The 13,436-nt window shown below is 41.4% G+C and overlaps 1 protein-coding gene across 4 annotated transcripts in view; it reads left to right on the plus strand.

Annotated features, from left to right (window-relative positions):
* Positions 1 to 13,436, plus strand: part of EIF2B3 (eukaryotic translation initiation factor 2B subunit gamma) — a 129,611-nt gene that overhangs the window by 81,617 nt on the left and 34,558 nt on the right. For all 4 annotated transcript variants that reach the window (XM_047726476.1, XM_047726477.1, XM_047726478.1 and 1 more), the window contains one exon: positions 1,231 to 1,320. In XM_047726476.1, coding sequence (XP_047582432.1) covers positions 1,231 to 1,320 — 90 coding nt within the window. The remainder of the gene's footprint in view (positions 1 to 1,230; positions 1,321 to 13,436) is intronic.

Here is a 13,436-nt window from a genome sequence, read left to right on the forward strand (position 1 = left end):
TAGGCTGTTACTTACTGGATGATAACTTATCTGATAGAGGTGGGCACAAAGCACTGTGGGAGTGTAAACTTGGATTGTCAGGGAAGGTTTCCTGGAGGAACTATATCTGGGACAAATCCTGATGAATATGTAAGAGTAGGGAGTTAGTAAGTGTTCACAGGATTTTACTTCATCTTCTGTGAAAATGGAGTGATACATGCCAAATCCTGGAAGAAAGCATGACTGAAGTATATGGCCTGCAGGAAGTAGGGCAGTTAGAGTAAAAGCAGTAAAAGCAGTTAGAGTAAAAGTTACAGTAAAAGTAACAGTTAGAGGGGCACCTGGGTGGCTCAGTGGGTTAAAACCTCTGCCTTCGGCTCAGGTCATGATCCCAGGATCCTGGGATGGAGCCCCACATTGGGCTCTCTGCTTGGCAGGGAGCCTGCTTCCCTCTCTCTCTCTCTGCCTGCCTCTCTGCCTACTTGTGATCTCTCTGTCAAATAAATAAAATATTAAAAAAAAAAAAAGTAACAGAGTAAAAGCAGGAAAATGTTAGTTGTAAGAATTGTGAGGATTGGGCGCCTGGGTGGCTCAGTGGGTTAAGCCGCTGCCTTCGGCTCAGGTCATGATCCCAGGGTCCTGGGATCGAGTCCCGCATCGGGCTCTCTGCTTGGCAGGGAGCCTGCTTCCCTCTCTCTCTCTCTGCCTGCCTGCCTCTCTGTCTACTTGTGATCTCTCTCTGTCAAATAAATAAATCTTAAAAAAAAAAAAAAAGAATTGTGAGGATTAAGCAGCCTACTCTTGATTTGGGCTCAGGTCATAATCTCAGGGTCCTGGGATCAAGTCCTGTGTTAACGCTCTGTACTCAGAATCTGCTTCAGGATTCTCCTGTTCCACCCTCCCCCCCCCCCCCCAGCCTGGGCTCTCACACCTGCTTTGTCTCTAAAATAAATAAATTAAAAAAAAAAAAGGAATTGTGAATAGAAGTTTGTGATAGAAGAAGATGACTTCTCAGTGATTTGATGGTTCACCTAAAGGCCGGATAAAGTGTGAGGTAGGGTTTCTATAAAAAGAAAACTTTTTCTGTGGTAGAATCAGTACCGGTATCCACCATCTTTGTCTCCCCAGAGTAGGAGATCAGTGGGGATCATGGCTTTGACTCTTAGAAACCTTTTAATGCCTACTACCTAAAAATAGGATAGAATCCATGTTACTTGACTGTGAGCCCCTTCTCTCTGATTGTTTTTGCAGGCACCCTAGAATACATTTCCACACAGGCCTTGTGGACGCCCATCTCTACTGCTTGAAAAAATACGTTGTGGACTTCCTAATGGAAAATAAGTAAGAAAGAGGGGGTGGATTCAAACTCACAGTTTTAACTACTTTGGTTCTTATTTAATAGTTCTGAAACTTAATCATGTTCTTATTTAATGGTTCTAAACCTTGATCATGTTAGATAGCTGGTTTATATAAATAATAGCTGATCCTCGCCTTCGTTTAAAAATGAAATCGTGTTGCCAACATACTGTTGCTTTGTCTGTATCACAGAGTACCCTGCTTGTATTTTGGGGGCTTGTGTAATAACCCAACAAAATATTTTTGTAAAACTAATAGTAACTATGATGCCTCTTTTACAGGCTCTTCCAGGCTCTTCTTCCTTCCATAGGGTTGAGCTCCCTAGCTCTAGTGCTGTTTTGTCTCCAAGCAGGCGTCCTCCCCTTAGCGATTATCTTGTAGGTGGGCCCTCTTAGCAAAGGTTCAGAGACTTACCAAGAGGAGGGGGAAAAAGTTTCCTTCCAATTTTGGCAAAGCCCACCTCACCAAGTGGACTTTAATGAATGCAGAGAAACCAAATTTGGTACTTTCTCTGATTTTGCTTTGAGAACAGAATTGTGGGCCTTAAATACTTTACACAGACTGTGTCTGACAGATCACAGGACTTGGGTTTCCAGAGGAAAAAACCTCCTCTGAGGCTGATCTCAAGGATTTTTTATAGTAAACACAAGAGTCCTCAGAAGAACAGGTAGGAAAAGATTCAGTAACTATATGGTTAAGAAGAGGAGCAGCCAGTCTCCCTCGATGACTGCTAGATAAGCTTCTACCTTGAATAGCACTGGTAGACTGAAAAGCAAGTGGGCTGGTGTCACAGCAGCAAGTTCCTCAGATCAGCTGAGGAAGATAGTCTGAGAACCCGAGTTTAAATGCTAGTATGGCCTCAGCTGATAGACTTAGATATATACAGGAATATTACGATAGGGGAAGTGTTCCTCTGTGTTCCTCTGTGCCCCAGTCTATTTCTTACAGCATCCTAACCCTCAACCCCTGACTACACCTGCTCACCCCCCCAGGAAGACCCATGTAGAACCAATGGCAAAAGAAGTCATTTGGACTCCTGGAAAACTTTTCTAGGGATTGTTATTTCTCTATTTCCCTACCCTAGGACACCCTGTTGCTTTGATCCCCTCTGACTTACAATTCTGTTTTATTGTTCGATCAATAAATATTTATTAAACATCTGTGATGAGGCAGGCATTGTTCTAGATCAGCAGCGGGATCAATGGTAAATAAGCAGACATGGGCCCTGCCCTCAGGAAATTTGCCTCCTAAGCTCCAGGGTAAATTGCGGGACTTTGCTTTTTTTTTTTTTTTTAAGATTTTGTTTTTATTTATTTGACAGACAGAGATCAGAAGTAGGCAGAGAGGCAGGCAGAGAGAGAGGGGGAAGCAGGCTCCCTGCTGAGCAGAGAGCCCGATGTGGGGCACGATCCCAGGACCCTGGGATCATGACCCGAGCCGAAGGCAGAGGCTTTAACCCACTGAGCCACCCAGGCACCCTGGGACTTTGCTTTTTAAATAGCAAAGAAACTTGCACCAAGATTAGACATTAATTCCAGGACCTGTTTTCGAGTCACCAGTCTGGGCTATCTGTATTCCAAAAATGAAGTTCACTCTTGGCCTTTAAGGGTATGTTTCTTCTCAAGTGAAAACAAAGCCCTGTGAAGTAGGCCCTGTGGTGTGTTGGGAGAGAATGCAGTAGTGGTAGAAATATGTTTTTAACCACTTACTAGAACACACTTCACACAAATACAGAAGTAGAGAAAGTCATGAAGTCCCCTGTATCCACCACACAGCTTTGACAAGTATCAGTTCATGGCCAGTCTCGTTTTCTATGTGCTACACCCATCTCTCCACTGTCATGCCAGATTATTTTAAAGCAAGTCATTATGATGTAATTTCATATGTAATTATTTCAATTGTTATTATCTATAAATATCTGTATGTATCTGTAGAATATAAAGTCTTTTTATCTTTTAATCAAATACCTCAATGCCATTATCACACCTTAAAAAGAAACAACTAACAGTGCTCCTTAATACTACCTAATGGGATTTTAGCTTTTGATGCTGGGATATGTAGACAGTTTTGCACCAGAGCTAGCTTCATGCTCGCTGCTATAGCTCCTTTGTAACTCATCTGGCCACCAGGTAGCTGTTCCCACACCTGGCAAGTGTAGTGCAGTGCTCTGTGCCTTAAGGACAAGCCTTAATTTGGTGATTCTGTGGCTCATAGCCAGAAGCTCTTTCGAATGGGACTTTCCCAGAGCCTGCTGCAACAGAGAATGGTACAGAGCCTCTGCTCAGACAACCTCCCCATCTCAGGATCTGTTAAAGAGACCCTTATGTCTTCATTCCCCCCATCTACCCTACACCTGTCAGAATCATTGGGATTAAAGGCATTATATTGAAAAGTGATAAAGTTCAATGTATTAGGAAAAAAAACAGGACAAATGAGAATAGTACTCAAGATATTCTTTATTCCTTCCTAGCTGGAATAGTGGAGGTCTTGTCTCAAAGTTGTGGGACATGGGATTGAATAGTTTGGTGGGAGCAGCATGTAGAATGCTTTGAAAGCTTAATAGGGAGATACAGATCTTCAAACAGAATAGTCCCTTTTGGAATGAGCAGTGGTACAACCTGGCAGGAGAACATAGACCATGCTGGATGAGAAGGAGACTCCTTCAAGGTAAGTAGGAAGCTTATAATTATCTGGTTATAAAATGATGACTCCTTTAGGGATGGAAGGGAAGAGTAAACCTGGCAGGCACTACTTCAAGAAAGGACACTTTAGCAATGCCCCACTGTCTTTAACCTGTAAACGGCAACATATTTGCCCTGTGGGTTTTTTGGGCAGGGGATCGTTTTTATTTTTCAGATGTTTACATGTTAATGTCTTCTACCCAAATTCTTTTGAGATTAGATACCTACCTGGATTGCTGCTTACTCACTCAATATATGCTTGTGAATGGCGTGAGAAGAGATGTGATGATAGTTCAGACAGCCGAAGAAATGTGATAGATACATCAGTAATATCAGTAGTAGAAGAAGAGATGAGGTTTTCTGTAGTTGACCAAGTAGAAAAGCTATAGGGAAAGCTATGGAGAAAAGAAAACCTGCACTGCCTTTGACAAGAGAAGTTTAATAACTGAGCTGTGTGACCTTGGATGGGTGTCTGATTTTCTGAACCTCACTTTTCTCATCTGAAAATTGGGAATAATAGTACCTGACCCATATGGTTGTTGTTGAAAATACTTGTAAAGAGCTGAGAGCAGGAGCACCTCCGTGGCTCAGTTGGTTAAGCGTCCAACTCTTGATAGCTCAGGTCTTGATCTCAGGGTCATAAGTTCAAGTCCCATGTTGGGCTCTACCCTGGGTGTGGAGCCTACTTAAAAAAATAAAATTGAGGGGCGCCTGGGTGCCTCAGTCGTTAAGCGTCTGCCTTCAGCTCAGGTCATGATCCCAGGGTCCTGGGATCGAGTCCCATATGGGGCTCCCTGCTCAGCGGGGAGCCTGCTTCTTCCTCTCCCGCTCCCCCTGCTTGTGTTCCCTCTCTCAGTGTGTCTCTCTCTGTCAAATAAATAAATAAAATCTCTTTTTAAAAAATTAATTAAATTAAAAAATAAAATTGAAGTTAGAAAAAGAGCTGAAAGCAGTAATTGGTGCACAGTAAGAACTCAAATTAACTTTTTTTTTTTAAAGATTTTATTTATTTATTTGACAGAGAGATCACAAGCAGGCAGAGAGGCAGGCAGAGAGAGAGGAGGAAGCAGGCTCCCCGCTGAGCAGAGAGCCCGATGCAGGGCTCGATCCCAGGACTCCGTGATCATGACCTGAGCCGAAGGCAGCGGCCTAACCCACTGAGCCACCCAGGTGCCCCTCAAATTAACTTTTAATTGATCACCCACAGTGTGTCAGGCACTGCGTTGCTAGGTAGTAAAGATAAAAACATGAAGTTTCTGCTTCAGGTTCCTCACAGTTTAGGGTGAGGAGGACAGGTTAAACAAATTATTACAATAAAATGTGGTAAGTAGTATTAGAGTATAGTAGAGTAGTATAATGGTGTAATAAAAGCATAAGGGAACTGGGGCAGTTGATGAAAATACTCCATATCTTCCTTTGGGCTAACAGTTACAGTAGTACACATTTGACAAAACTCATCAAACTATACATTTAAAATAGATGTCTTTTATTAAATATACATTTCAAAAAATAGTTTTTACATTTTTAAAAAATGAGTTGGACTTACCATAAATTTTTAAAAACTCAAAGCAACAAACATCAGTAAGTACCCAAGTATATTCTTTGAGTGCTCATTTGGTTGACATAACCCTAAATAATCTCTCCATCCTGTAGGATGTGAACATGTTTTTCTTTCTCAAGCCATTAGCACCACACTGAAAATTTATTCTCATAGCCATTTTCATTGTTTTTGTTAAAAAGGAAAATGGTATCACAGAATACTATACGCCAAATACCTAGCTTTAAAGTCAGTACCTTTGGGACGCCTGGGTGGCTCAGTGGGTTAAAGCCTCTGCCTTCCCCTCAAATCATAGTCCTGGGGTCCTGGGATCCTGGGATCCTGGGATCGAGCCCCGTGTCGGGCTCTCTGCCCAACGGGGAACCTGCTTCCCTTCCTCTCTCTCTGCCTGCCTCTCTGCCTACTTGTGATCTCTGCCTGTCAAATAAATTAATAAAATCTTAAAAAAAATAATAAAGTCAGTACCTTTTAATCTAAAATAATTTCCTGTTTACTATTTCACATTGTATCTATTTACTTTGTGGGGTGGGGGGGGGAGCCTGAAAACAAAGCACAGAGTTAACTTAGCAATCACCGTATCCTCCAGTTAGAGCTCTGCTTCAAGAGCTGAAAGAAGAGGCAAGAAAACCCAAGCCCTTAATACTGTGTTCTGTAGACTTGAGTTCCAGGCCCTATAAAAGTAGGTTTCCTCTTCTACCTCTTTCCTAACTAATATTTTGAAGGACTGACTTGAAGCGGAAGATATTTAGAGGATTTGCTCTTGTGATTTGCTTACAGAGACAGAAAAGCCAGAATGAAAAGTAGCCAAATGTTTTCCTTTGCCATGGACATCATTTTTAGTCCTTCCCTGGAAGCTTGAAGCCACAGGGAGGACTTGATCAGAGACCAAGGCAAAAGGCTAAAATATCAGATTTCAGCAGAACTAATAATCGTATGTTTTTTCAAATGTTGGATTTTTAATGGTAGTAATATTAATCATAGAAAAACGTATTTAGAATTTATTACAGTTCCAGATCAGGAAAGCTCTACTTTCAATGTCCAAAAATCAGAAGAAGAAATTATTGGCAGCTGTCTGGCCTAGAGGATGACAGTCATTTACACATTTACTAATTCACTTATTCAAATAAATATTTATTTAGCACTTCCTACATGTCTATCTGTATAAACAATAAGCAAAAAATTATAAATCCTATGGAAAGTGCTATGGTTGCAATAAACAGGGTACTAATTACTATGGCATAGTGGAAAGAGTCATGGTCTTTGGGATAGATACAAAGTAAGTCTCAGCTCTGCCAATTATAAAGCTGTAGTAACCTTAAGAAAGATACCTAGGGACGTCTGGATGGCTCAGTCGGTTAAGCGACTGCCTTCGGCTCAGGTCATGATCCCAGCGTCTTGGTATCGAGTCCCATATCAGTCTCCTTGCTCGGTGGGGAGCCTGCTTCTCCTCTGCCTCTGCCTGCCACTCTGCCTGCCTGTGTGCTCTCTCTCTCTCTCTCTGACAAGTAAATAAATAAAATATTTCTTAAAAAAGAAAGGTAATTAATCTTTCTAAGCTCTAATTACCTCTCTTATAAAATAAGGACAGTAATACCTACCATGAGGAGGATTGCTCATGGTATTTTTTTGGGGTGATGTCTATTAATTTCCTAACATTATACTCAAAAATGATATGGATTTAAAAACAGTATATAATTCTCTTTGCTGTGAGAGTTCAGAAACTAGAAGTGTTATGAAAGACTTCTAAGGCGAAATGATATTTGAGAGCAGTCTTACAGCTCAATAATTTTCACAAAGTGAACCCACCCTTATAACTACTATTCTAGTCAAGAAACAGAATATTACCAGATTTCCAGGAGCTCTCCTGATGCTACCTACCAGACAGTAACTATCCCCCACAACACACAGAAGTAACCACTATCCTAAACATTAAATTTAAGGAGGTAAGATCAGATTTGTACTTTAGGAAAACCACAATATGGAGGGTTAGATAGAAGGAATAAGGCACATGATCAGATTATACTTTAGAGAGAGTATTCTGTCTACAATATGAAGGACAGATTTCAAGAGGTAAGACTGGAGGGAGGAAGACCAACTCGAAGCAGTTGAAGCAATCCAAACAAATGATGACAGCGGCTTAGACTAAGCTGTTGCAATAGAGATAGAAAGAAGTTGACAGTTTTTGAAAAGAGATTTAGGGCATAAAAGTCAGCAGTGTTTGGTGAATGGTTATGTGAAGAGTGCAGGAAGAAGGAAGAATCAGGTGGTTACTAGATTTCTTGCTTGTGTGACTAAATGAATCTTCATATCACTAAGCAAGATAACAAATGTTGGTGTGGGGAGATTTGGGGAAATGATGATGCCTTTGGTTTTAGACATTGAAATTAAGGTATCTGGGTCATCCAAATGGCAGGGTCCATCCAACAGTTGGAATTGTGAGACTAAAGTAAGGAGAAGAGATCTTGGCTATGGGTCCACATTTGGGAATAAGCAGCAAAGAAGCCACTAAGTGAGATAAATAGGAGATAAATAGCATGAGAAAAATGGTAGACAAAAAGAAAAATACTAAGAAACACCCACTATTTTAGGGGAAGGAGATATCAGAAATAGGAACAGATCAAGAGAGTGATGCCACAGAAGATAAGGGAAGAAGAAATAAGGAATGGCTTATGACTATGGATTTGGAAAATTCAAAAAATATAAAAACAAAATATTACCCGGGACGTCTGGGTGGCTCAGTTGGTTGAGCAGCTGCCTTCAGCTCAGGTCATGATCCCAGCATCCTGGGATCGAGTCCCGCATCGGGCTCCTTGCTCAGCAGGAGCCTGCTTCTCCCTCTGCCTCTGCCTGCCATTCTGTCTGCCTGTGCTCGCTCTCTCTCCCTCTCTCTCTGACAAATAAATAAAATCTTTGAAAAAAAAAAATATTACCCATAATTCTACTGTGTGATAACTAAGAGCGTTTTAGTGTATTTCTTCCCATTATTTTATTTTTATATATACATATACATACTTGAAATCATGCTGTAAAAATAATTTGCTTTTTCTTTATTCAGTATTATTACATGAGCATTTCATTTTCTTTATTCAGTACTATTTCATGAGCATTTTCCTGTGCCATTAAAATGTTCTTTACAGGGGTGCCTGGGTGGCTCAGTGGGTTGAAGCCTCTGCTTTCGGCTCGGGTCATGATCCCGGGGTTCTGGGATCGAGCCCCGCATCGGGCTCTCTGCTTGGTGGGGAGCCTGCTTCTCTGCCTACTTGTGATCTCTGTCTGTCAAATAAATAAATAAAAATCTTAAAAAAAAAATGTTCTTTACAATCAGAGTTTTGCCTATATGATATTCTGTTACGTAGATGTATTATTATTCTTCCTCCATTGTTGAATATTTGGTTGTTCCCTGTTTTTATAAATAACATTAAGAGGAATGATTTTTTTTCCCAAAGATAATTTTTTTTTAAGATTTCTTTATTTATTTATTTATTTTAGAGAGAGAGAGAACAAGGAGGAGGGAGACCAGGGAGAGGGAGAAAGACTCCCACACCCAGCGCAGACCCCAACATGGGGCTCAATCTCACGACCCTGAGATCACAACCTGAGCCAAAACCAAGAGCAGGGCACTCAACCAACTGTGCCACCCAGGCGCCCCTCAAAGATCCTTTTTATAATCTGAAATTTTCATTCATGTATTCAGCAAGTATTTATTGAGCATAATGTGTTTTCCTTGGATAGCTTTATAGAAGTAGAATTACAGAGTCAAATAATATGGATATCTTGAACACTTTTTCTATATTGCTAGTTTCTTTTCAGAAAAGATTTTACCAGTTTATACTCTAACTCCCATAGTATGAGAGTAACTGTCTCAAAGCATCTTATCGGTAATGAGAATTATTTTAAATCTGTTAATTTGAGGGGCACCTGGGCGATTTAGTCAGTTGAGTATCTTACTCTTGGTTTCGGCTCAAGGTAGTGATCTTGTTGTGATTTCAGGGTCCTGGGATTGAGCACCAGGTTGGGCTCCTGGGCTCAGTGTAGAGTCTGCTCTTCCCTCTCCCAACATAGACTCACCCCCACAGCCTTCACTCAGTCTTTCAAATAAATACATAAAATCTTTAAAAAAAAAATTTTTTTTTTTAAAGATTTTACTTATTTGGGGACACCTGGGTGGCTCAGTCAGTTAAGTGGCTACCAAGGTTCTGGGATCAAGTCCCAAATCAGGCTCCCTGCTTAGCAGGGAGTCTGCTTCTCTGTGTCCCTCTGCCTGCTGCTCTGCCTACTTGTGCTCTCTATCTCTCTGTCAAATAAATAAATAAAATCTTTTTAAAAAAAAAAGTTTATTTGTGGCTCCGTTGGCTAAGCATCTGCCTTGGGTTCAGGTCATGAACCAGGAGGGTGCCCGATGGAAGGGGTGGTGGGGCTGATCGCAGGACCCTGAGAACATGACTTGAGCAGTTGCTTAATTGACTGAACCACCCAGGCACCCCTAAAAATTTTTTTTTAAATCTGCTAGTTTGATTGGGGGGGAAACCGCATCTTGTTTTAATTTTTATTTCTTTAAAAATATTTTTTAACACGTATCTATTTAGGATATTAATCTTTTGTCCTATTGATAGCAATTATTTTGTCTTTAATTCTTTAATTTGGTGGAGTTGTTCATAACTAATAACCAAAATCTATTGTTCTCTTTTGTGATTTCTTATTTCATGGAAGCTTGTAATTCATGAGATGAGGCAGGTGTTTCTGGAAGGATGTGTATAAGAGGAAAGGGGAAAAGTGAGGTTGCCCAGGCCCAGGGCAGTAGATCCAGCTGCTTATCTTAGGCCCCAAGGTCAGGACATTCACAAAGGTTCACAGTGGCCTATCCCACTTCTTGGGATAGCATTGAGCTGCCTCTACTTTGAGTAGGAAGCAGGAAGAGTAATTTTGTCCTCTGTAATGCTGCTGAGCTCACTGCATTATGGGAACGGACCTGACGCTGAGTGCCAGCAGAGGCAGGTGGGCCTGGCAGGACTGTTTCATGTCCTCTCTTTAAATCACCGTCTGATCTTCAAGAGCTCTGCCCTAAGGGGCTGTGTGCCAAGGCTTGTTAATTTGCTTCTGCAGTGACAGTTCTCTTTGCCCCATAATGTGAATATCATGGCTCTGAAATCCCCCAGCTGCCCATGCTTTGTCATTTTTTCAAAGGGAATTGACTTGTTTTCCACCAGAGGGGGCCGAGGAACATTTGCTACCCAACTGGTTTGGTGCATTAAAAGGGGAGAAAAAGAGCTAAGAGTAAGTGTTGTTTCATTCTTTGTATTCATATGGAAATTTTTAATCTCCATCAAAGGATCAGGAGAAAAATCACATTGAAATTCAGTACAAGAGCTTCCAGTTTACACAGAATTTTTCAAAGATGTCTGACTTGATCCTTTAAAAATGACAAAAACCATGAACGTGTAGCTCCAGGGTTCATAATTTTGCTTACCCTCTTCAGCCTCTGCCTCTGTCTTGCCTTCCTGTGACACTCCATCTGTGTGGTCCCTTGTCAGCCTGAAGAGCTTCTCTGAATGGGGGTAGGGGTGTGGGTGTGAAGTAGGCTGTGGCAGTCTGGTTTATAGGGCGGCTTGTACATTAACTCCTCTCTCTCTCTCTCTGTGTCTCTCTTGGGCCATATTATCTCATCTTTAAGAGTCTTGTAACTCATCTCCCTGTCTTCATTCTCCTTATATCAGGCCTGTTTCCACTGCTAACAGAATTATCTTACAAAGAAATAAAACTGATGAGTATCATTTTCCTGCTTAAAAATCCCCACTAGCGTCTCACTCCAGACTAGAGACTGCTGCAGAAGGCTTCTATGACTTGGTTCCCTTGCCTACCTGATCAGAATCATCTCCTTCTACCCTCTTCCTTAAATCCTGGATCAGGCTCCTGTCCACTGGATTATGAATTCTTTCAAGTTAGAAAGTATATTTCCAAGGCCTGGCACAGTAATTGGCATATTAATAGTTGCTTGTTAAATCCTAAATAAATTAATTAATGATTTAAAATTCTGACAAGGTCACAGCGTGAAAGAGAAAACTAAAAATCTTGCGCTGGTCTCTCACCTTTCTGTACTTATATTTCAAAAGCGTACTCGCTGTATTAAGGATTGAGTCCCTTCTTCCCTGTTACAGGGATTAGAAAGGAAGAAAAAAAAGTATTGTTTTCATAGTTGGTATGATTGTCGGGATGTACAGATAAATTATTAGAATTAGCAAAGTTGTTGAGTGAGATATTGTCCGCGAGATTAAAATACAGAGTAAATTAAATTTCTACAAACCAACAAGAAGAAAATAATTGTTTAAAAGGCACTGTTTAGGGCGCCTGGATTGCTCAGTGTGTTATGCCTCTGCCTTCAGCTCGTGTCATGATCTCAGGGTCCTAGGATCGAGCCCCACAGGGGGCTCTCTGCTCAGCAGGGAGCCCACTTCCCTCTCTGTCTCTCTCTGCCTGCCTACTTGTGATCGATCTCTCTCTATCTCTCTCTCTCTCTGTCAAATAAATAAAATATTTAAAACAAACAAAAAAAGGTTTTAAAAGGCACTGTTTAAGGGGTGCCTGAGTGGCTCTGTCAGGTAAGTGTCTGCCTTCAGCTCAGGTCATAATGCCAGGGTCCTGGGATAGAGTCCTGCATCAGGCTCCTTGCTCAGCGGGAAACCCACTTCTCCCCTCTCCCTGTTGCTCCCCTGTTTGTGTGCTCACTAACTTTATCTCTGTGTCAAATAAATAAAATAAAATCTTAAAAATAAAGAAATAAAAGACACTATTTATAATATAAACAAACAATGTAAGATACTTAAGATTAATCTAACAAGATATGCAAGACCTTTATAGAGAAAATTTTTTAATGTTTTTAAACAACTTTTCTCAGGGCACCTGGGTGGCTTAGTCAGTTGAGCATTGACTCTTGGTTTCAGTTCAGGTCATGATCCCAAGGTCGCGGGATCAAGGCCCAAGTGGAGTTCTGTGCCCAGCGGGGAGTCTGCTTGAGCATCTCTCCCTCTCTCTGCCCTTCCTCTCTAAAATAAATAGATAAATCTTTGAAAAAAAAAATAAACAACATTTTTCAAGATTGGAGCATTCTTCCTTCAAATAGGTTATTGCTGGTTAAGAGTCAAGGCAGCATGTTAAAATATATTCACACACAGCAACACATGTGCATATATACCATGTAAATTGGTTGTTGTAAGAGACTATTTTCTGGGGGTGCCTGGGTGGCTCTGTGGGTTAAGTGTCTGCCTTTGGCTCAGGTCATCATCCCAGGGTCTTAGGATCAAGCCCCAAGTTGGGCTCCCTGCTCAGTGGGGAGCCTGCTTCTCTCTCTCTCCCTCTGCCTCTCCCCTGGCTTGTGCTCTCTCTCTCTCTCTCTCTCTTGCTCATTCTCTCTCTCTCTCTCAGATAAACAAGTGCTGACTTCAACAGCACATATACTAAAATCAAAGACATAAATAAAATATTAAAATATACATTTAAGGGGCACTTGGGTGGCTCAGACAGTTAAGCATCTGCCTTCAGCTCAGGTCATAATCCTGGAGTCCTGGGATCAAGTCCCACATTGGGCTCCCTGCTCAGCAGGGAGTCTGCTTCTCCCTCTGACCTCTCCCCATCATGCTCTCTCTCTCTCTCTCATTCTCTCTCTCAAATAAATAAAACCTTTAAATATATATATATTTTTTAAAACTGTGTGTGTAGGGTGCCTGGGTGCCTCAGTGGGTTAAAGCCTCTGCCTTCAGCTCAGGTCATGATCCCAGGGTCCTGGGATCGAGTCCCTCATCAGGCTCTCTGCTCAGCAGGGAGCCTGCTTCTCCGTCTCTCTCTCTGCCTGCCTCTCTGCCTACTTG

This window comes from Lutra lutra, chromosome 4 (assembly GCF_902655055.1).
Source record: "Lutra lutra chromosome 4, mLutLut1.2, whole genome shotgun sequence".
NCBI classification, from domain to species: Eukaryota; Metazoa; Chordata; class Mammalia; order Carnivora; family Mustelidae; genus Lutra; species Lutra lutra.